Source organism: Macaca nemestrina, chromosome 1, assembly GCF_043159975.1.
Source record: "Macaca nemestrina isolate mMacNem1 chromosome 1, mMacNem.hap1, whole genome shotgun sequence".
NCBI lineage: Eukaryota > Metazoa > Chordata > Mammalia > Primates > Cercopithecidae > Macaca > Macaca nemestrina.
In genome coordinates this window covers 216,861,403-216,884,500 of record NC_092125.1, presented here as the reverse complement: position 1 = coordinate 216,884,500, position 23,098 = coordinate 216,861,403, and the positions used below count along the sequence as shown (strand labels likewise).

At 53.6% G+C, this 23,098-nt stretch overlaps 1 protein-coding gene across 1 annotated transcript in view; it reads left to right on the top strand.

Moving 5' to 3' along the window:
• The first annotated feature begins 304 nt into the window (after positions 1 to 304).
• LOC105483141 (peptidyl arginine deiminase 1) overlaps positions 305 to 23,098 on the top strand; it is a 40,364-nt gene continuing 17,570 nt past the window's right edge. The window contains exons 1-6 of the mRNA XM_011743826.2: positions 305 to 486; positions 17,632 to 17,812; positions 18,982 to 19,054; positions 19,732 to 19,793; positions 21,164 to 21,281; positions 21,386 to 21,511. Coding sequence (XP_011742128.1) covers positions 395 to 486; positions 17,632 to 17,812; positions 18,982 to 19,054; positions 19,732 to 19,793; positions 21,164 to 21,281; positions 21,386 to 21,511 — 652 coding nt within the window. The 5' untranslated portion in view covers positions 305 to 394. The remainder of the gene's footprint in view (positions 487 to 17,631; positions 17,813 to 18,981; positions 19,055 to 19,731; positions 19,794 to 21,163; positions 21,282 to 21,385; positions 21,512 to 23,098) is intronic.

Sequence of the window (23,098 nt, the reverse complement as noted above, 5' to 3'; positions counted from 1 at the left end):
TCAGTCCTCAGAAACACTGACATCATTGCAATAGGGGTTCAGGTACAAGGAGTCTTTGGAGGGGAGGACGGGGCTGCTGGGGAGCTCTGGAGGGCCTCCTGTTGGCAGCTGAGCCCTGCTCCACCTGGGGCCCCTAGCTGAAGCTCCCCTTCCCCATCTCCTAGAGAGGCCATGGGCACACTGACCTCCTGGATTGACAGCCCTGAATGAGGAGGGTGTGGAGCCAGGAGGTGGGGACCAGGCTCAGGCAAGCTAATCAGGTCGCAGGGTGAAATTAAAAGGGAGGAGGAGGCACCAACCCGTCAGAACTCACACTTCTTCCCGGCGAAGAAGTGCCCAGCACGGGAGCTGGGGAGCCGGAGCTGTTTTAGGAGGCTGGGAGCCAGGTGACAGGATGGCCCCAAAGAGAGCTGTGCAGCTGTCCCTGAAGATGCCTACCCACGCCGTGTGTGTAGTGGGAGTCTCGGCACATGTGGACGTTCACAGGTAAGAGCTGGGAGGCACTCACCTGGCTGCAGAGAGCTGATTTAGAATGGAGGTCATGGGGTGGGTGCCTGATAGACAAGTCAGGCACATTGAAGAGGATGCTGGCAGGAGATAGCAGAGAAGGTGGAGTTGGCTATGGAGCCTGGGAGGAAGGAACTAGGGTCTGATCAGGTCCTCCTTGGGGCCCCAGCTTCTGGGCACTGGGCTCAGGACATTGGCCTCAAGCCCCTGGATAAGAGTCCGGCCTTAGAATTCTAACTCTAAGCTCTGGGGTCAGGCTTTGGGATCTGGGCCCTGAATTCTGACACCTAGGTAGAACTTGTGTGGAACATCAGATGGCTCAAGACGGGGAAGAGAACTGGTCCCCCCATCCCTCAACTTCTTGCCAAGCCCCCATCTCTCTGAGGCGAAGGGACGTGTGTGGTAGCTTGATCCTTGGAGGTCAGCCAGGGGTAACTAGATTGATTCCAATCAGGAGGGAGTGGTTAGGAAATATTCGGTGAATTAATATGAGGAGAGAACCTGGAGCCAGAAGGCTGGGGATCATGTTTGCTGTGACATGATGGTGATGACAGTGATTATGGTGATGAACAGTGATGATGGCGATGATGGCGGTGATGGTGGCAATGATGACATCTGAGGAGGCAGCAGTAACATTTGCTTCTCCTGTTGACCCAAATCTTTCCTGTGCTGGCTGTGCCCAGACGGGGACTTGGAGACTAATTTCCCTACCTGACCACTAAGGGAACTGGATTTGGTGATCTCTGGCGGCACTTCCAACTCTGACAGGCTGTCTATGGATTCCATCCCTGCTGGGCCAGGTGGGGTGGAACCCCTTGCAGATAGGGGGCTCGTGGTGGGAGTCTCCCTCAAAGAGGAGCTAGGGGCTGGGAGTCTGTTACTGGGTGGGATCTGAGCTCTTATCTCCCTCTTGGGACTCAGCCCCTGTGCCTGCTGGTCTGGCTAAGGTATGCAGGACCCAGCTGCCCACCTGGCCTCCAGTGATCCTCTGCCCAAGAAGCCCTTCCTGCTTCTCTGTTGGCCAGTGGTCTGTGACCCTAGTGGCAGAGCTAGGGAGGAGAACCAGGAGCCATGGAAACCAAACCTTGACTCTAAGTTGTTGCTGGGAGTCCTGGTGTGGGGGGCTGGGTCTCTCCGGTCTAGGTGGCTAGCAGAGACCCCATTGTCTCCTGCCCTGTTAACATAGGCTTGCCAGATTTAGCAAATAAAAATACAGGATGCCTAGTTGAGTCTGAATTTCAGATAAATAACAAAAAGCTTTTTTAGTATATTGCATGGGAGATATTTCTACTAAAAAAATCTGCTGTTTAGCTGAAGCTGAAATCTTTTTTTTTTTGAGATGGAATCTCACTCTGTCACCTAGGCTGGAGTGCAATGGCGCAACCTCAGCTCACTGCAACCTCCACCTCCTGGGTTCAAGCAATTCCCTGCCTCAGCCTCCCAAGTAGCTGGGATTACAGGCACCCGCCATCACCCTGCTAATTTTTGTATTTTTAGTAGAGATGGGATTTCACCATGTTGGCCAGACTGGTCTCACACTCCTGACCTCAAGTGATCAACCCACCTTGGCCTCCCAAAGTGCTGGGATTACCGGCGTGAGCCACCGTGCCTGGCCGCTGAAGCTGAAATCTAACTAGGCATCCCACATTGTATCTGGGAATCTACTTTCACACCAAGAGTAAAAAGGGTCCCTTGCAGGCCCCCTTCTTCTTATTTCAGGCTTCTGCTCTCATCTGAGGGCATGACTGTTTCTAGAAGGTGATTTCAGAACCTCTGGCTCTACACGGTGCTGCTAAGGCCAGAAGCATTTCATGGGGAGCCAGGAGACCTGGTCTTAGCTCTGCCACTGACTTCCTGCCTGATGTGGGCCAAGTTATTAGTCCTCTGTGGGTTTCATTTCCTCATCTGAGCTCCCGTGAGATAGCCGAGTCCACTCTGCAATCCACTGTGGAGGTGAAGTACCCAGACTCCGGAGTCAAACACACTCCATTCTCAGGCTGGCTCCAGGCATGGCTGTGTGACCCTGGGCAAGCTGCTGTACTTCTGAGCCTCAGTTTCCACATCTGAAAATGAAGAAACAATAACGCCAGTTATAATGGGTTCAGGGGAAGATAAATGAGGCCATGCATGTATAAGGCCCCTCGCGCCGTGGGTGCCCTGGCAGTGCTCACAGATCTGGTAGCTCTGTGAGTTCCCTTTTCTCCAGCATCTGTTCTTTCCCTCACACCTGAGAGGGTGGGAGGAGACAAGGACATCTCAGACTGCATGTGCTGGGAGCATAGGGTGTCCGTAAAGCTCCTTAGCATCCTCAAACGCAGGCCCTGGCCCAGCGAAGGGGCAACAGGAAGTTGCCTGGGCTATTCATAGCTGTTGCGCTCTGGTTGACTCTGGGAGGCAGAGGTTGCTCTGGGATCCTGAGTGAGCCCACGGGGCACCTGCACCCAAGAGCCCTTCAGGAACCTTCACCTGGGTGTTGGTGGTGACTATGGAGTTTCTAGCTGGTCTTACTGGTGGGAGGGGGGAAGCCCCAGAAGAGGAGGTGTTGCCTGTCACCTGAGCCTGGGAGTCTGAGCCCTCCAGGAGATGGGTGTGTAGGGATGACATCACAGGAAGTGATTCATTCCCCCAGGGGCTGTGTGAACTGGTTATTTGGAGAAACATTTGTGTTTAGGGTAATTGTGTGCCCCAGGGTGTCCCAGCCTAGGAAACCCTTAGGAATCCTCCACTCAGCATGTGCTGCAGGTCCAACCCCACACCCCAGTGGGCTAGCCCACCACCCAGTCCACCCCTGACCCCAGTGGGTTAGCTCACCACCCTGTCCACCCCCACCCCCCACCCCAGTGGGCTAGCTCACCACCCTGTCCACCACCGACCCCAGTGGGCTAGCCCTCCACCCTGTCCACCCCCCACCCCAGTGGGCTAGCTCACTACCCTGTCCACCCCCCACCCCAGAGGGCTAGCTCACCACCCTGTCCACCCCCTACCCCAGAGGGTTAGCTCACCATCCTGATGCCCCACACTCCAGTGGGCTAGCTCTCCACCCTGTCCACCCCCCACCCCAGTGGGCTAGCTCACTACCCTGTCCACCCCCCATCCCAGTGGGCTAGCTCACCACCCTGTCTACCCCCAACCCCAGAGGGCTAGCTCACCATCCTGATGCCCCACACTCCACTGGACTAGCTCACCACACTGACCCCCACACTCCAGTGGGCTAGCTCACCACCCTGACTCCCTGGATCTGGCCAGACTGCCCTGGCTGTCCTTGTCCTTGCCTAAGGAGTTCAGGTGGCTCATGCCAATAAAGACAGGGGTGGGTAGTGTGAGGAATCCATCTGCGGTCCTGCATGGCCCTCCTTGACTGCCCAGAGGCCAGAACCAGAGCCCCAGGCTGGAGGCCATAAGGAACTTTTATTCTTTGGGATGCCGAAGGTTGGCCTTGTAGGCGACAGGGGCATTCTCCTGCACTTTCCCCCAAGCCTTCCCTACCCCTGCAAAAGCAGCAATGCAAGACCGACTCGGGATCAGAGAGTGGTAGAATTGGAGGGGCACAGGGGGAAGGGACTCTGCAGGCCTCTCAGATGCATTTTCTGGAATTCCCTATATTTCAGAACATGAAAATGCCAAAACAGAGTTTGAAAACTTGTGGTACACGTAATGTGTACATCGAGTAAATTAATGCTTTTAACTTGCACAGAAGAACAATGAGGCATAATTGTACTCCTCAGGGGAAAATTATAGGATTGACTCCGACACTAATTTCCAGCGAGCAACAGGCTGCCGGCAGCTGGCTGGACACATTCTCTGCTCCATCCTGTCACTGTGTCACTACAGTGGGAAGGACACTCTTCACCAGAAGAAACATTAAAACTTCAAGTTTCAGGGTTCTTGGAGAATATGAAGCTGGGGTCCTCCGCAAGTTCCAAGGGACCCTGATGGGCCTGGGGGTTGTAGAACGGGACTCAGAATGGTGGAGGGTGGCATTCTTGAAACATAAAATATTGACATCAGGAAGGGCCTCAGAGGTCAGCCACCCCTTAATTCTGTGGAACTCTCTGCTCTCCTGGGTCCTAGCTGCCACTTGCCATTTTGGGACTGGCTGGGAATCTCTCCCCCTCCCTCTGGCCCCCTAGGCCCTCCCCTTTCCACCTCCTTACCCCTTCCTGGCATTTCCTGGATCCTAGTCTTGGAATGTCTTCTCACTCCGAGCCTTCTCCTCTTCCCTTCTTAACTCCCATCCCTTTTACCCCCAGCTGGTCTTTGCAGGCTGTGTGATCTTGGGCCAGTCACTTAGCATCTCTGAGCCTGTTTTCTTCCACGTCACTCCCAATAGGAGTGACATCCCTTGTTGCTTGTACCTGCGAAGCTGGCACCTTTATTTTTTCCATTTCATTTTATTTTTATTTTTGAGATGGAGTCTCGCTCTGTTGCCCAGGCTGGAGTGCAGTGACATAATCTCGGCTCACTGCAACTTCCGCCTCCCAGGTTCAAGTGATTCTCCTGCACTCCTCAGCTCCCCAAGTAGCTGGGACTACAGTTATGCACCACCCCATGTTTTTAATTGAGACAAGGTTTTGCCGTGTTGTCCAGGCTGGTCTCGAACACCTGACCTCAGGTGACCTGCCCTCCTTGGCCTCCCAAAGTGTTGGGATTACAGGTGTGAGCCATCTCACCCGGCATCAGTTTTTATGTTTTTTTTTTTTTTTTTTTTTTTAGACGTGGTCTCGCTCTGTCACCCAGGCTAGAGTGCAGTGGTATGACTATGGCTCACTACAACCTCAAACTCGTGGGCTCAAGTGATCCTCTGCCTTAGCCTCCCAAGTAGCTGGGATTACAGGCCTGAGCCACTGTGCCCCCGCCTATTTTTTCCATTTTGCATTGAGGAATTCCACAATCCAAAGAACACGGACATGCTTTGGGGAGAGGAGAGGTGACTCACGACTTGGACTCTAAATTCAGGGCCCTATCTCTCAGGGACATTCTGGTCCCCAGCCCCTGTTTACCTCTTCTGGGAAGACTAGTAAGTGAAAGTTGTCCCTCTTCTCCAGCCTCCATTCCTGGCAGGGTAGAGCTCCACTTGGGAGAAGGTTGGTTCAACCTGCGCCCTCAGCCTGGGCTCTCTGGGCATGCCCCTCCCCAAGCAATGACAGGGCATAAGGCACCCACTAGTGTGATTTCTGTGAATGAGGGAGAAGACAGGACACAGCCACATCATGTGTAACTCCTGACTCCTGAGAAAATGCCTGAGCATGCTGAAGGGTCTAGGATATCAGCCATTGCCCTCCCTCAACCTCCATCAGCCCCAGCCAGCCCCCGGGAGAGGACCCAGGGGAAAGCTAAAGCCAGGGTTGCAAGCCAGGGGACTGGGGGTTGGAGCTGCCCCCTCCCACTGTCTGGCGCCCACACCTCACATCTCAAAGAACCTCCTGTGGTCTTTTCCCCAGGGCAGCCTGCTCCTGGGCGCCTGCGCTGTGTTGGGCTCTGGCACTCGGTGATGATACGGCCCATGGCCACATGTGAGAAGCTTCCATCTTAGTCGGGGAGTTAAACAAATTTCAGGATGTGGGTTTCAACAATTGCACACCTGGCCCATTTTCTTGGTCAGGTAGGAGAGTGAAGGGAGGTGCCAGGGTCCTCTTAACCACAGGGCCCTGTGTCCTCTTTTGCCCAGGTCTGCCCACTCCTCCATGCCTTTCAGATGCCCTCTGTGGCAGTAATGATCATGAGGGCAGCCCTGGTTTTTGTTTGTTTGTTTGTTTGTTTGTTTTTGTTTTCGTTTTGAGATGGAGTCTTGCTCTGTCACCCAGGCTGGAGTGCAGTGGCATGATCTCAGCTCACTGCAACCTCCGCCTCCTGGGTTGAAGCGATTCCTCTGCCTCCACCATACCTAACTAATTTTTTTTTTTTTTTTTTTTTTTTTTTTTTTTTTTTTTTTGAGACGGAGTCTCGCTCTATCACCCAGGCTGGAGTGCAGTGGCCGGATCTCAGCTCACTGCAAGCTCTGCCTCCCGGATTCACGCCATTCTCCTGCCTCAGCCTCCCGAGTAGCTGGGACTACAGGCGCCCACCACCTCGCCCGGCTAGTTTTTTGTATTTTTAGTAGAGACGGGGTTTCACCGTGTTAGCCAGGATGGTCTCGATCTCCTGACCTCGTGATCCACCCGTCTCGGCCTCCCAAAGTGCTGGGATTACAGGCTTGAGCCACCGCGCCTGGCCACCCAACTAATTTTTTGTATTTTTAGTAGAGACAGGGTTTCACCATGTTGGCCAGGCTGGTCTTGAACTCCTGACCTCGTGATCTGCCCACCTCAGCCTCCCAAAGTGCTGGGATTACAGGTGTGAGCCACCGCACCCGGCCGGCAGCCCTGTTTTAAGTGCTCACTGCACTATCTCAATTAAACCTCACAACAAGCCTGTGAGATGGGGACTACTATAATCCCCATTTGCAGACACATGGAGACACAGAGAGGTTGAGAGACTTTTCTGAAGCCACACAGCCCACAAATGCCAGAGCTGGGATTTGGACCCAGGTCCATCTGGTTCTAAATTCTGTGAGCCCAACCCTGTTACTGCCTAGGCTCTGGCACTCTTCTGTGTTGCTGGGTAAGTGAGGGGTGAAGTGAGGGCAGGGCAGCAGATGAGCTTTGTTATCAGATCCAGGCAGGGGCCAAGCACAGCTGTGCCCCATCACCTTCTGCCTGACCTCTCTGCATTTCAGCTCATTTTCTGTAAAATGGGGAGAAGAATAATCACTCTCCTATTAGCAGGCAGGGGCCATGGGGATGGAATCAGGGAATGGAGTAAAAACCCTCCGTAGACTCTGATGGACCTGCCCCTTGTGGACCCCACAAGGGCAAAGCCGAGGATGATTTGTCTCTGCTTTCCTGGTGCCCAGTGTGGAACCTGATGTACAGTAGGTACCCAGGAAGGTACGTTGAGGCAGAGTCACTGGCAGCACTAATGGGAGCCCTGTGTGCCCCAGGGGAGCTGCTGGCCTTTAGCGCTGGAGCTCACGGGGTGGCGGCCAGTACCCCGGGACTGTCAGTCTCCAGGCAGATCCCTGGCTCCAGGCAGAATCGCCCACGGAGCTGGTCACCCCAGGGGATCTGCTGGACCCTGCTGGCTGACCCTATGGCATTCCTTGTGGCTTCATTCCAGGACACCTAGTGGCTGGTCCGTGTAGGGCTCTGGCAGGCAGGATCCTGGCCAGGTATGCAGGGGAGCCACAGGCTCAGCCAGCAGTGGCTGCTCTTCAGCCTTGTCATCCGATTCCGCCTGATTCTCCCTCTCCTGCCCCCACCACTCACCCAGCGCAGTGCCCCAGACGACCCCGAAGAGCACACTGGCCCCCACCCCCACCCACTCGGTTTCTGTCCACAGGATCTGGCCATGTCCAAACTGCAGCGTAAGACAGTTGGCAGGGAAGCCCTTCTTTGCGACTGCTGTATTTCTCTTCTCCCTAGAGACCAGGTGGTACATTTCCGAGCTGCTGACATAAAGTTTGGCCTGTGGAGCCCCAGTGGGCCGAGGCTTCTGGGAAGCAAGTTGCAGCCACGCAAAAGGAAAAGCTTTCTAATGACCTGAGCTGTCAAAGCAGAGAGGGGTGGAGGTAGTGAGCTGTCTGTCTTGGGGAGTGGGCAGGGGGCTGGCTGGGATGACCTCCGAGGCCCGCCTCTGACCCAAGGCCTACCCTATGCAAGATGCTCCTTGGTCTGTTCTGTCATTTTAGGGCAGACAAGGACAAGAAGATCACAGGCACCACCCCCCTGGCCTTGCCCTTGTATGTGGATGCATGGTGGGGCCAGGGGGCTGTGGCTTTCCTGCTTCGGTGCTGCCACCCTCCCTAGGCCTCCCTGGCCTGCTGCCAAAGAGCCATGCAGAGGAGCTCACTTTGCACACTCTCAACACATTCCTGTTTCCTTCCGACATTCCCAATAGTCTCCTCCTTCCAGTCCCCAACAGGGACATGCTCAGGGCACACACGCATTCATTTTAACACCAGCCAGGACAGCTCCCCACTTTGCCCTCTGTGTGACCTGAGAAAGTTACTTAACCTCTCTGAGATTTCTTCATCTGTGAAGTGGGGACAGTAATGCGGAGTCTTCATTAGGGAAAAGGAGCCAGGCCGGTAGGAGCAGGGAAAAGTAAAAAAAAAAAAGAAAGCTCATCAGGTCTGAGCCTGCCTTTCTTCATGGTCCGGGACACACAGCCCTCCTGTGCAAATAACTCACAATCTTCCTGGGCCCAGCTCTCACCAGACCTCTGCAACTGAACTCCTCGCAGCCTTGGCATAATCAGTACTGCACAAAGCCCTTTTCGACAGCATAAACATCATCCTATAAAATCCCCCCCAGCAAGTCTCTGTTTCTTTGCAGTCAGCTTCTTTCTTGCACCCCAGAGAAAGGCTTCTTTCTTGAAGGCTGACCGTCGTGTCTCTGGTGATGTATTTTCCTACTTTCTGTAATCAATCTGCTTTCCTTTGCATACAACTGTCCTGGTAAATTCTTTTACTCCTGCATTACCAGCCTTCATTACCCTGTGACAAGTAACACCTACCTTGGTCTGGAAGCAGGAGTTGGAGTGAAGTCGAGATGAGATCATGAATAGCAAAAGCTAAGCAAGTGCCTGGCACATGGCAGGTGCTTGAAAATGCAGGCTCTTTCCCTGCCCCACTAGAACCCATGGAACACACTGCCTTGTGCCATAACCAGTGGGTGAACCCGCACCTTACCACAGGAGGCAGGCAGGGGTGGAGAGTAGCTGGTTTTACACTCCTCATCCCACCCTCCACGTCTCCTTTGGTGAGATTCTGTAAGAATTCACCCCATCTTGCTCATAGCCTCTCTATTGAACCTGATGCAACTGGCCCTGCTCTGGGCATGAGGTTGGCAGGCATTGCAGGGTGAGTAGGAGGACGCTGCTCTGGGCGGCACAGACAAGATGTGAAGTGGCCACCAGGAAGGTCTGAACCAGGGCCATGGGGGCACAGAGGAAGCAATAGGTTTCCGGCTGGAGTGAGTTGGGCTGTGTGGGGACTCTGAGAAGAGTAATTGTCACCATGGTGACAGCATCTAAGGCTGAGAAGTCACCATCTCAGGGAATCCCTCCAACGGCCTAGGAAGTAGCTCTTGGGATTATGTCCATTTTACAGCAAAGGAAAATCAAGGCAGTTGAGTGACCCAGTTAGAGGCCATGCTCCACACAGAATCCACACTTCACTCCGTGGAAGAGGTGGCATTTGAAGTGGGTCTTGAAGAATGCAAAAGATCCCCCTCCCCACCCCCCACTGTGACCCTGCCCAGCGGAGATGGGGGAGCAGGCCTGGTGAGGGGCAGGTTCATCAGCATAACAGTGGAAACCATGATAAATATAACAGTGATTGCCGGGACACCTGACGGGGTGACTCCTGTAGTGGTAACGATTTTGGTTTTTTTAATTTGGAGAGGTGCTTTCAAATCCATGACCTCACCTTACTATGCCCTTGGGGACATGCCAGTACTGCACATCTGGGAGTTGGTTAGGTCTGGGGGCTATATCATGAGACATCACCAAAGAGATGCATCTTGGAGAGAATTATTAGATTCAGAGGAAGCCGGGAGCAGCTCGGGAAAGCTGGCACGGCACAGCCCACTGTGGGGTGGCCTGGGGCTCCCCACAAGCTCCCACTCCTTCCTGTCACACCTCCCAAGGGCAGCCCTTCATCCATGGCCAGTCACCTGATCTGGGCACCTGAGAGATCAGGAAAGGCAGTGTGACCCCCGTCTCCCAGCCCCGGGGCAGGGGAGTGGTGGGATGCCAAGGGAATGAGAATCAAAGGCAGCGCAGGGCCTGCCCGGCATAACCTGCCTTGCTTGGGTGCCAGAGAGAGTAAGCAGTCCCCTCCTCCTGCCTCTTCCTGGTGGTCTTCAAGGCTCCTGCTGGGGTACCCGCTGCTCTTCTGTAGCTGAAGCTGACCTGGATGGGGATGATGGGAGCCAAGTCTTGAAGGCAGTAGGGCTGGGACTAGAACAGGCCCCTCCTCATGCCTGCGAGAGTGGCCCTGGGTCTCAGACCTGCATAGCAGGTGTCTCCTGCAGGAAGCCACCTTTCCCCCAAGGCCCAACCCCTCTAGGCCCTGCCCACTCATCTGTCACTCACAGGGGAGTGAGACACTGAGACCAGGAGCCCAGCACCCCAGAGAGAGGTGAACAGAGGTGTGAGCTACTGAGCAAGCTTGGGGTGGGGAGGGAGCAGATCCAGACTACAGGAAGCTGGGCTGGGCTTGGAGGGTCTTGATAGCCCCAGAGGATTTGTGCCTGTCACTTCTTACCCTTTCTGTCATCATAATCATGATCATGATCATCATCATCATCAATTTTCTACCAAGACTCCAAATAGGGGGCTGTGACTTGGGGATGTCAACTTTTGCCCAAAGCTGGGGATTGGCTCCACAGAGTCCTGCTTCCCTTGAAAGGGCTGTGTCTGGCACTGGTGGTCCCTGAGTGGGGTGGAGCAGGGGTCCCCCATGAACTAGAAACCCTTCTGCTGCCAGCTGGGTGCCCTGGGCTTGTGGCTACTTGCTCTTGGAATTCATGGGCCAGGCCGACTGGATTCAATCATGGCTCAGCCACCTCCCAGCTGGGCAGTCCTGAGAAAGCCACTCCACTGTCCTGAGTCACTGTGTCCTTGTCCAGAACTCATTGATTGTGCCCCTGGTTCACACCAGGCACTAAGTTGGATGCAGAGATGACAGCAGCGATGCAGACAGCATAAAACAGAAAAAAAAAAAAATCTGCATTTTAGAGGGAGAGCTGTCAGGTGGCTGGGAGGTGGTGGCTGGTGCCACGGGCTGGAGTGAAGTTGGGGCTGGGGCACCAGGCTCATGGTGTCATTCATGTCACGCCATTTGCAACAGGCAAGAAGGGTACATCAGAAGGGCCTCGTATGCTACCCTGAGGGAAGGAAGTGAGGGGCTGGGTGGACTGCAGGGATCAGTGACAGAAGCATTCCCTGTAGAGAGAGCTGCAGCCCTGGCATGCTCGAGGAAGGGCAGGGAACCAAGCAAGAGGGCGTGGGGAGGGAAAGCAGTGGGTCAGGAAGGCCTGGGAGTCCACACAGGCTCTGGCAACAGGCTCTGAGCAGGAGGGATGCGACGGGACTTCTATTTTAAAAGGTCCCTCTGGCTGCTGTGTTAAAGCTGGACTGTCGGGGGAGAGAGGAAGCAGGGCACCGGCCTATGATTAAAAATCCACGTGGAAGCAACTGGTGGCTTGGACAGGGTGTGAGCTGTGGCAGAGGTGAGAGCAGTCAGGGTCTGCAGTTGCTGTGAAGGTGGTGCTGATGGGATTTGCTGAGGGGCTGGCTGTGTGAGTGAGGGAACAAGAGGAGGTGAGGCTGAATCGGAAGGTGGAGATGCTATGGACAGACTTACAGTGGGCTGGGCAGGAGCAGGTTTGAAAGAAATGGGGAAGGAGTGGGCATGGGAAGCAAGCTTTTGGCTTTGGAGGTGTGAAATTTAAAATGCCTGGAAGGGCCGGGCACAGTGGTTCACGCCTGTAATCCCAGCGCTTTGGGAGGCCAAGGCCAGCAGATCACTTAAGGTCAGGAGTTTGAGACCAGCCTGGCCAAAATGGCGAAATCCTGTCTCTACTAAAAATACAAAAATTAGCTGGGCATGGTGGTGAGCTCCTGTAATCCCAGCTACTTGGGAGGCTGAGGCAGGAGGATTGCTTGAACCCAGGAGGCAGAGGTTACAGTGAGCTAAGATCGGGCCTTTGCACTCCAGCCTGAGTGACAGAGCAAGACTTTGTCTCAAAAAAGAAATAAAATAAAATGCCTGGTAGATACCCAGGGAGAAACTGAGAGAAAGAAGTCTAGGACTTCTAACCATATTGGTGTGGCAGGTGGAGAAAACCAAGGAAGTGGGTGTAGACAGAAGAAAGGAGGAGAGGTGAGGGGAGGGAGGGGAGGAGAGGAGGAGAGGGGAGGCAGAGCTCTAAGCCAGGTGTGCTGGGGCCAGCCACACTCTGAAGAGTACCAGTGTGGGGATTCTGCCCGTTGCCGATGGTGCCTATTTCAATTACACATTTCGGAACTTGTTGGGGTGGGGCGGAATCACAGATGGGCTCAGGGGCTCCCTGGACCCACTGTGAGATGAACCTGAGCTGAATCTACATGGATCACCTGGCTTCCATGAGCCCCTGCTCTGCCAGGTGGGCGGCAGTGATGTTTAGGGTCTCCTAGACCAGTTCAGGGCCAGTGTGCAGGAGAACTGGAAACGTACGATTACTTCCTTTTCCCCAGTGACAGTCACCCTGGTAAAAAGTTGTGCGCCCTCTTGGGGAAGGCAGGGAGAAAGATGAGCAGTGTAAGTTTTTGGCAATGTACCAGGGTCCCTCCTCAAGGAGATCTGATTGTTTATTTTTTTAGGAAGGTTATGAGCCCCTTGTTAAACACAGACACTATTTAAAATTAAATTGTACACACAATTAAACAAATTATATTAAAAACAAAGGCAGTAATACTGAAACTCATCACTGCTTAATTATTTTACTGCATTCTACCGTCGTCTATATATAGTGGAAATAGTGATGTCACGAGGTGCTATTATGCATCTCTTTGGAACTCTGAGTCCAGTGATGTTGGGCTGGTAACTTGAAACTAGCCAGAGTGGGAGTATTTACACCACAGACATTGGTCGAGGCTACAAATCCGGGCTTCATTCGTGGTTTTATTGAATGTCTAGAGTTCAGAAAGTGATGGAGAGAGGTTAACAATGCCAACTAAATTTAAAAGTGTATTGCATCTATAGCCATGACATTGTGGTTAGTACCAAAAATTGATGAAATATTACTCCAGGATTATCTGATTCAACAAAGAAGTTGCTCACATCCTAGATGAATGAATGAAGGGTGGCATGCATCTTCATTGTTTCCCTTTCATCTTGTTCGTGAATGTAAGCAAAAATATCAACCAACGTTTATGTCACATATCAGATTTAGTGACAATAAACTTATGGAGGAAAGAATAAACAGACTGAGATGCAATTGCATTGGCCAAATCATGGTCAAATTGCAACCACAGGTTGACTACGGTTGCAAGAGAGGGCATCTGGAAGAATCAATGGACTACATAGAATTTACAATACATTTTACAATAAAGAATAATATGTATTATATTATTATTTTTACATTATGTGCTACACACTATTTATATCAGTAAAATTTATAATAAATTTATGTATACATATATGTGCATAAGAACCCCCCACTCCAGAGAGCTGGTTGTTAAACATTTGCCAGCACACCACTGCCTGGAGTTGGGAGTAAGGTGGGTAACACAGCAAAGGCGTCAGATGAAAGGCCAGAGAGTCAGGGGAGGGCAAGCAGAGCCCATGTTCCAGCTGCCAAGTGGGAAAGTGTTTCAAAGACAGGTGATCATCTGGGCCAAGTGCCTCTGACAAGTCAACGAGGGGAAGAAGAGAAAAGACCCATTGGGTTTGACAACAGTGGGGTTTCCTTGGTGTGGTGGGGAGGAAAGTCTGATTAGAGGCAGGTTGAAGAGGCAAAGAGAAGAAATAATTGGAGGTATCAAGGGAGCAGAAGAAATGACAGGGTCAAAGGAGAATGAGTTTGGGGATGGGTGATATTCACCATGTCTGTGTGCTGGCTGCAAGGGAGGGGAGAAGGGGCAAGGCCGGTGATGCCCTTGAGTAGGGGATGTGCCCCCAGGAGGGCTGGTCTTGGGCAAGAGCCCAGGCAGCTCACTCCTCGTCCCAGGAGGGAGATGAGGTGGTGGGAGGAGGGAGGTTGAAGGCTCTGAGTGATGAAGGAGAGGAGCGGGGAGGCTTCTGGAGATAGGAGAAGATAGGACATAGTCCTCTAGGACACTGAAAGAGAAAAGAGCCTGGAGCAATGTTGTAGGAGCACCAGGCATATCATGCATCCCTTGAGGTCAGCAGTCATGAATCCAAGTGAACCGTGGTCAGCTGCGTGGTGCAGGTGCAGAGAGCGTGGAGAGTTGGATCTGATTGTATAGCTGGAGCTCTGCCAGGCAACTCAAGAGAGGGAAGGATGAGCAAAAGATAAGGGAGTGGTGCAAGGGGGTGGCCACAGTGGGGGCCTATGGGATCTATGGGACTATGCTGGGGAAGGGAAGATGGAACATGAGAGGTGAGGGATAGCAGTGGGAAGTGGGTAGAGAGGATTCAGCCTTCAAAGGTCAAGCGTCCCATTGGGCTGAAGGCTTGGTGGCATTGGTGTGTTAAGAGCGAGTTGGAATATTGGGAAGCGGTGCCCGAGTGAGTTCCTAACAGGGGAGCTTGTAGTGGGTGCAGTTTTTCGGTAATGACATTCTATAGTGCCTACCCCGGGAAGAAGGGGATGAGGCCAGTGGAGGTCATGAGCATTGGAAGAGAGGTCAAGGGGCTGAGGGACCAGGGTGCAACATACCATCTACATCGCCATTGAAGTATAAACTGGTGACGGCAGCAGGCTGAGGAACATGGCAAGAGCTGGCACCCTCAAGATGAGGACAGAGCGACGGTGTGCAGGGGTGTCCCTGTAGATGGGCGGAGTAGTCTGGAAATGTCAATGCAAAGCTGGGGGTTTGCGGAGTAAAGATGATGATCTGGAAGGGACATTGAGGAGCATGAAGGACCCTTGCCCACCTCCAGGCCCAGGGGCTGGAGGGAGTAAGGGGGAAGCAGTCACCATAGAGATGGCTGCAGGGGAGGCCATGCCTGCTGTTGGGGGCAGGCTTCCTTTAGAGTACAAGGTCAAGAAAACTGTCCGGGGCAGGACTGAGGATATCATGCAGATGATGGTGGCTGGGATTGAAAGGGAGTTGGGGAGGATAAGGAATGGAGTCAGACGAGAGGATGAAAGTCCAGGAGACTTGGGGTTTCCATGGTAACTGATGTAAATGATGAGGAAGAGCAGGTAAGATGGGAAGGCCCCCAAAAGTGCTGTGGAACGTGGTGATCATAAGGCCAGGAGTGGGGGATGGGGGTGGTGGGTCTTGCCAGCATTCTGCGGGGGCTCTGGGGCCCCTGCACACTCCTGCCTTATCTGTAAAATGGGAATTATAATCTTGTTGCTTTGGGGGGTTGAGATGAGCATTAGGGAGCACCGAGAAGGACTTGTGATTAAGACTGTTGTCACTGCAGTCATTGGAGATAGTTTTTTGATGGGGCCAAGTGATCATGGCAGAGGTTGCGGAGGGGGTCTGGTTTCTCCAGAGGGCTGAATATTTGGGTGGTTTTTTAGGAGTCCAGGAAAGGCTGAAGGCGGGAGAATATGCAGAAGGACCCCTTTTGCAGAGTGGCAGAAAGTGAGAATCCATCCATTCACTAACAAGTGTTTATTGAGCACCTACCATGGGCCAGACACTGTTATAGGTGTTGGGGATGCAGCTGTGAGCAAAACAGACACAATTCCTCCAGCAGCATATTTGTAGTCAGGTGGATGTCTATAAGTGGACTTGACCTTGGGTGGTGTCTTGGTGGCTGATGACTGCCGTGGGGGATGATGTTGGAGAGCCCTGACATACAAAGGAAGAACAAGCACCAATGTGTAGTTCTCTGATTCAACCTCCCCTCCGAAGTGTGGACGCCACGGGCCCAAGAGCCTCCTGGGACTCTGGGGATTAGTGCAGTGCCTGGCACAGAGAGGCCATAGTTCACGCTTATGCAGGGGATAAAAAATGAGATGCCACCCACAGAGGCTCTGTTGGTTTTGCTCTGGGTGCCCTGTAGCCTGAATGTGCAGTGCATCCCCCTCTGATGCTGTGGGCCAGGAAGGCTGGTCCCAATCAGCTGTGACTGGGAGTAGCTGGTGGTGTGAGGAGTAGGGTGGGGCCCCAGAAGACGAGTGCCCCAGGCTGGGGCCAAGGCAGATGGGAAGCTTCTCAACACCCATTTCTTGATCCCAGAGCTCTGGTGTATCAGGTGAATGCGGTGTATTGGGTGATGGAAAGAAGCTGCACTGGGTACTGGCATTAGTCAAGTTCTAGATCTCCGCTCAAGTACAGATGGGCTTGAGTCCCCCTGCAGATCGGCAGAAAGTGAGAATCCATCCGTTCATTCACACGTGTTTATTGAGCACCTACCATGTGCCAGACACTGTTATAGGTGCTGGGGATGCAGCTGTGAACAAAACAGATAAAATTCCTGCCCTTGTGGAGCTGACCTGCCAACAAGAAAGATGGATAGTTGACTGGCATTGAGGTGGGAGAATCACTTGAACCCGGGAGGCGGAGGTTGCAGTGAGCAGAGATCGTGCCACTACACTCCAACCTGGACGACAGAGCGAGACTCTGTCTCAAAAAAAAAAAAAAAAAAAAAAAGAATCCAAGCAGGGGAAGGGAGATGGGGGATCAGTGAGGGGGAAAGATGGGCAAGGTGCAGCATTAAATGGAGTGATGGGGGGGGGGCGGGGGCTTGCTGAGAAGATGACATTTAGACACAGCCCTGAAGTGGGTGAGGGAGGGAGCCTTGTGGACATCTCGGGGAGGAGCAGTCGATGCAGCAGAAGCAACCAAGTACCAGGACAGCCTGGCATCTTCATGGCTCAACAGGAAGGCCAGCGTGGCTGGAGCTAAGTGAGCGAGGGGAAGTATAGTAGGGAGGAGGCAGTCAGCAACGTGGTAGGGGCACATCAGAAGGGCCTCTTATGCTACTCAGGAGGATTCTGCCTTTTACTGAGTTTGATGGAAACCACTGCTTTTGAGCAAAGGAACAACACGCTCTGCTGTGCGCAGAACAGACTGGAGGGGCCCAGGTGGGACCACAGACCCAGGAGAGCCGCTCGGTGATCAGGCGATGGGTGATGTGGCTTGGGCCGCAGCGATGTCAGTGGAGGTGGTGAGAGGTGGTGGGTTAGTGGATTTCCTGTTGAGCTGGAGAGTTTGAAAGTGTCAGATCTGGAAGGGACTTGGGTGTGGGCTGGGGGTGTCCAAGGGTCTGCCATCTATGCCCTGGCGTCCTGAAACCCAGCCCAGGTTGGTCTCCTGGCCAGTGGCACTGCCCTGTGCCTCCCCGATCTGGCTGTTGAGGGGTGCTGTTTGAACGGCCAGGCAGCCCCAGGCCCCCACCCCACTGCGGCCACTCCTCTGAGTACTGGGTCTCTTCCCATCTCCCTTCTCTGCCAGCGATGTGCCCAAGGGTGCCAACAGCTTCAGGGTCTCTGGAAGCTCCGGGGTGGAGATCTTCATGGTCTACAACCGCACACACGTGACAGAGCCCATAGGCAAGGCCCGTTGGCCACTGGACACTGATGCAGACATGGTCGTATCTGTGGGCACAGCCAGTAAGGAATTAAGGGACTTCAAGGTAAGAGGCCACTTTCTCACAGAAAAGGGTTGGATCACCCCACTCCCATCCAAGGTAAGAGCCCCACCATGGCAATTCCCATTCCAAACTCCCCACTTAACCAAACCTCACAAAGCTGATCACGGTACACACACAAAACGTATCCTGACACAACGCCACAGATGCCCCAAACACACAAACTTCCACCACCACTCCAGCATCACACATGTACACATGAGTACTCCCACAAAACACAAGCTCTCCTAGTCACCCCCTCAGATTCATGGACAACTTCACATTAATCCCTGTATTCAGCCCACACACAGACCCAGTCAGAAGCCCCAGTACTCTCGTGTGGGCAGGACCACACAGCAACAACCCGTGCAGGTGCACACACACACGTTCACACCTTTGTGTGCACAGATCTCCCACGCCTAAGCCAACCTTCTCTCTCATCGCCTGCCCGAACCTCAGATGATTCCCTTCTCACTCGCCCCAGCCCTGGGCACCCATGGCACACAGTGACCCATCAAATCCTAGACATGACCTTTTCTCCCCGACAGGGAAAGGGCAGGGATGAGGCAGCTGTTGAGAGAGGGGCTCAGGAGCCCACCGTGGGCTCAGACCCCACCTCCTCTGCTTGCTAGCTGAGGGACTGCTGGGACTGCTGGCAGGGCCCGGACAGTCTTCCGTTGACTGGGGCCATTCCAGGGGCTCACTGGGATGACCTGGCTGGAGGGCTTGGCATGGATTCTGGACCATGCTAAAAGCTCCAGGACCACTGATTGTGATGATGGAGTAGAGGTTCTCATTCGCATTTTATAGAGGAAGTACCTGAGGCTTAGAGGAGCTGAGAGACTTGCCTAGGTCAATGGAGCCGGCTGTTCCTCCCTCATCTGCCAGCTGCTCCTGCTGGGCGCTACCCTGCCTTTCCCATCCCTCCACCCTGCCCCCACCCTCCTTGCTCCTCGCACCTGCTCTGGGAGCCAGGGTGGGCTCCACAGCTGCTTACTGGAGAGGTAGCTCTGAATCCCAGCCGGGAGCCCTTGAGTCTTGGGACTTCAGAGACTGGGAGGGTCTCCATGCCTCCTGTGCCTCTAAGTAGGGCTGTCAGGGTGTGTCCCCCATCTCCTCTGCCCCCGCCATCTCTGAAGGTGGTGGCCATGCAGGCTTAGGGCTGTGTTCCACAGGTGAGGGTCTCATACTATGGGGAGCAGGAAGACCAAGCCCTGGGCCACAGCATGCTGTACCTCACTGGCGTCGGTAAGTAGCAGCTCCCTGGCAGACCATCTATCCCCTTTTCGCCACTCCAGGTTGCCTGTCTGAGGGTCTTAGTGAATTCTTTGGAGTGGAAGACCCAAGGCCAGCTTCCTCCATCACTGAGGGGCTTGGATTCCTCAGGGACCTTCTGTCCACTCTGGAACCACAGGGATTGAGGCCCAGCAGTCCTTAGGACTACAAGGATCTAGAAACTTCACTGCCCAGTGAACAACAGCTAGACCCACAATAAGCCTCCTTCATCCAGAGTCCCACGTATACCCTCATTAGACCTCCAAGACCCAGCACGGAACGTGCTCCCTTCAGCCAGGGCCCAGGGCGATGGAACAGCAGAACCCAGCCCCTGCAACCTCAGGCCATGTCCCCAGTTGCCAGAGTTTGGGGTCACCAGCATATGATCTAGAACCCCAAAGCCAGCAAGAGCTAGCAGGTGGACATGCACAGGCAAGCAAGTCATTCAAGAGCCAAAGGCTTGGGTCCCTCCAACTCCCAGAACCACAGGGCAAGCCACAAGGGCCTCCCAAATGTGGGGTCTGACCCCCAGGCAGGGCATCCTGGTCCTCACGGGTTTGGGTCGGGGTCAGAGTTTGCCCAGCCTGGACTTTAGGGGTGTGAAGATGGGGCTGGATGAGCCCTGGCAGCCCCTCTCCATCTCTTTGCAGATATTTCCCTTGAGGTCGACACAGGCCGCACAGGCAAGGTGAAGAGAAGCCAGGGGGACAAGGTGAGACCCTCCCGGGCACTCCAAGACTGCAGGGTTGAAAGGCAAACTTGGGGTGGTCCCGGGTGGACTGTGCCCTCCCTACGGAAGAATGATGGATTCCCAGGGTCTGTAGTATCCAATCACGTAGGAAACCCATCTGGGACAGCCAAGTTGGCATGAATGGATATTAACCTACACCCTGTAGCCAACATGCTGTGACTGCTGGAAAATAGCTTACCCTCTCTGGGTCTTTCTTGTGCCACTTTGAAATTGGGATTGGTTCTTTTGCTTGCTGCCTTTTTTAGTTTGAGGGCGATATTTGGCCCCCTACACATGTGGGAGTGCTTCCTAAAAGGTTGTTGAGTGACCGAAGGCAAGGAGAAGACAAGCCTTTGGGTAGAGGAGGCTATGGTGGCCAGCCCCAGGTAAAGCCTGAAGAGTAAGGAGGAGGACAGAGTAGGCTCAGGGCCTCCCACTACAGGAAGTATCTGGAAGCTTTCCTGGGAGGGCTAGAAGGTACAATTTGAAGAGAAAGACTCCAGAGAGGCAGCCTGGATCACAAGGCTTGGAGGACAAGGTGGGCAGGGCTGCCATGGATGGCAGTGCGGGTTGCTCACTGCACAAGAGTGCTTGGGCATGGTGGCAACTATGATACAAATCATGTCTGGGACCCTACTGCAGAGTGGCATCTACCCAGAGGTGTGGGCAAGAGTGCCATAAAGGCTAATAGTAGCCCTGGGCAATCCCAAGGACCTGGGTTTGAAGGCCAGCTATGCGGCTTGGGACTCACCTCCCAGAACCTCCCTCTCCCCTTCTATGAAATGGGGAAAGTGAGCCCTGCCTTGTGAGTCTGGTGGGGAGGCGTGTTGGGGAGAGCGGCAGCCACAGAGGCGGGGAGCGTTCCAGCCATCTTTCCCACCTCGGCTCAGACCTGAGCTTGCAGATCCTGCAGGACTGCAAGCGGATGCCAGAGATATCTATGAGACAGGTCCCAGGAGAGTGCTGGGATGAAGAAGGTCTCCCAAAGATTCTCCAGATCCCAACCTTCATCAAGGTCATGGTGGGCAGCCTCTGCTCCCCCAGGCAGAGCTAAAGCTTAGCCAGCTTTTGAGGGTCATTTCTGGGTATGGTAACACTTTTGCTTCTCCAGTGTGATGGCTGGGTGGAGCCATTGTGTATGGTTGTGCAGATTGTTCACTGCACAAGGATGAGATGGGTCTAGAGCCTTATCTGTAACTCCATTCCCCAAATAATCCTTTTAAAAATCCTTAAGCAAACCAAGAATATGAAAGTATACAATCTAACAAAGCAGCCCGCCCTGGCCATGCCTAGAACCCCTTCCTGGAGCCTCCTGGGTCCCACTGATCCCAAGGCATCTTATTTTGCCACAGAAAACCTGGCGCTGGGGCCCTGAGGGCTATGGGGCTATCTTGCTGGTGAACTGTGACCGGGACAATCACAGGTCCACAGAGCCTGACCTCACCCACAGCTGGCTGGTGTCGCTGGCTGGTGAGTGACACAAGGTGTTGTCTGGGGAGTGGGGTGCGGGGATGGGAGGGGATCCTGTTGGTGGGGTGGAGAAAGGGTAATCTCAAGGGGGCCACTCTCTCCAGACTTGCAGGACATGTCCCCGATGGTGCTGAGCTGCAATGGCCCCGATGAGCTCTTCGACAGCCACAAGCTTGTCTTGAACATGCCCGTCTCTGATTCCAAAAGACTGAGGGTCTTCTGTGCTCGGGGTGAGTGGCCTGACAGGGCCTTGTCCTCCCAGCTCCATCCATGTCTATCCTCTCCTCCCCATTTCTCTCTCTTTTTTTTCCATCACCTTTTTGTAACTCTCATTACAGCTTACAAACAACCACTCCATCAGTACCAAATATAGTCCTCAAGAAGGAGGTTCAGCAATGAGTTCCATTTTATGGAGAGGAAAACTGAGGCTCAGATACAGGAATTCGCTGTGGCACAACCATCTGGGGTGGAGCAGGCATTCCAACCCAGGTGTCTTGGGTGCACCAAAGTTCCTCCTTTTACCATTGCCCCACTCCCGTTCCCTCCTCTGGTCAATCAGTGTGGACTGAACTGCATGCCAAGCACTGTCCAGGCAGGGAGGGCGTGAGAACCAGCGAGGCTGAGGCCCAGGCCCTGCCCCTGGCCCCAGAACCCAACTTTCTCACCAGAGTTTTTATTAATCAGCCTGTGGCTTTAAAAAATATGGCCAAGGCTGGGCACAATGCCTCATATCTGTAATCCCAGTACTTTGGGAGGCGGATTACTGAGGTCAGGAGTTTGAGAGCAGCCTGGCCAACACAGTGAAACCCTGTCGCTATTGAAAATACAAAAATTAGGCCAGGTGCGGTGGCTCACACCTGTACTCCCAGCACTTTGGGAGGCCGAGGCAGACAGATCACAAGGTCAGGAGATCGAGACTATCCTGGCTAACATGGTGAAGACCTGTTTCTACTAAAAAATACAAAAAAATTAGCCAGGGGTGTTGGCGGGTGCCTGTAGTCCCAGCTACTCGGGAGGCTAAGGCAGAAGAATGGCGTGAACCCGGGAGGTAGAGGTTGCAGTGAGCTGAGATCGTGCCGCACTGCACTCTAGCTTGGGCGACAGAGCAAGACTGCATCTCAAAAAAAAAAAAAAAAAAAAAAAAAATTAGCTGGGTGTGGTGACTCATGCCTGTAGTCCCAGCTACTCGGGAGGCTGAGCCAGGAGAATCACTCAAACTCAGGAGGCAGAGGTTTCAGTGAACCAAGATCATGCCACTGCACTGCAGCCTAGGTGACAGAGCGAGACTTCGTCTCCAAAAAAAAAAAATTGGCTGGGCGCAGTGGCTCATGCCTGTAATTCCAGCACTTTGGGAAGCCAAGGTGGGAGGATCACTTGAGCCCAGGAGTTTAAGACCAGCCTGGGCAACATGGCAAAACCTCGTCTCTACAAAACATACAAAAAAATTAGCCTGTAGTCCCAGCTACTCTGGAGGCTGAAGTGGGAGATCACTCGAGCCCAGGAAGTCAAGGCTGCAGGGAGCCGTGTTCATGCCACTGTACTCCAGCCTGGGAGACAGAGTAAGACCCTGTCTCAAATAAATAAATAAATAAATAATGTACCACTCCTTAACCCCGGAGTGCTCTTACTTGTTTTTACAAACGGCAACAGGCTTCTAGCCCTTCCTGATTCCCCTTCACCCTCCTCTGTTCAAACTGACCCAGAACTAGTTGTTCCAGCTAAATGAGCCTGGCAGGAGCCAGAACGTTCCCTCCCATGCACCAGTGGTGGACGTTTAGGCAGAGGACTCAGCTTGAAAGCACTCAGTGTGACACCAG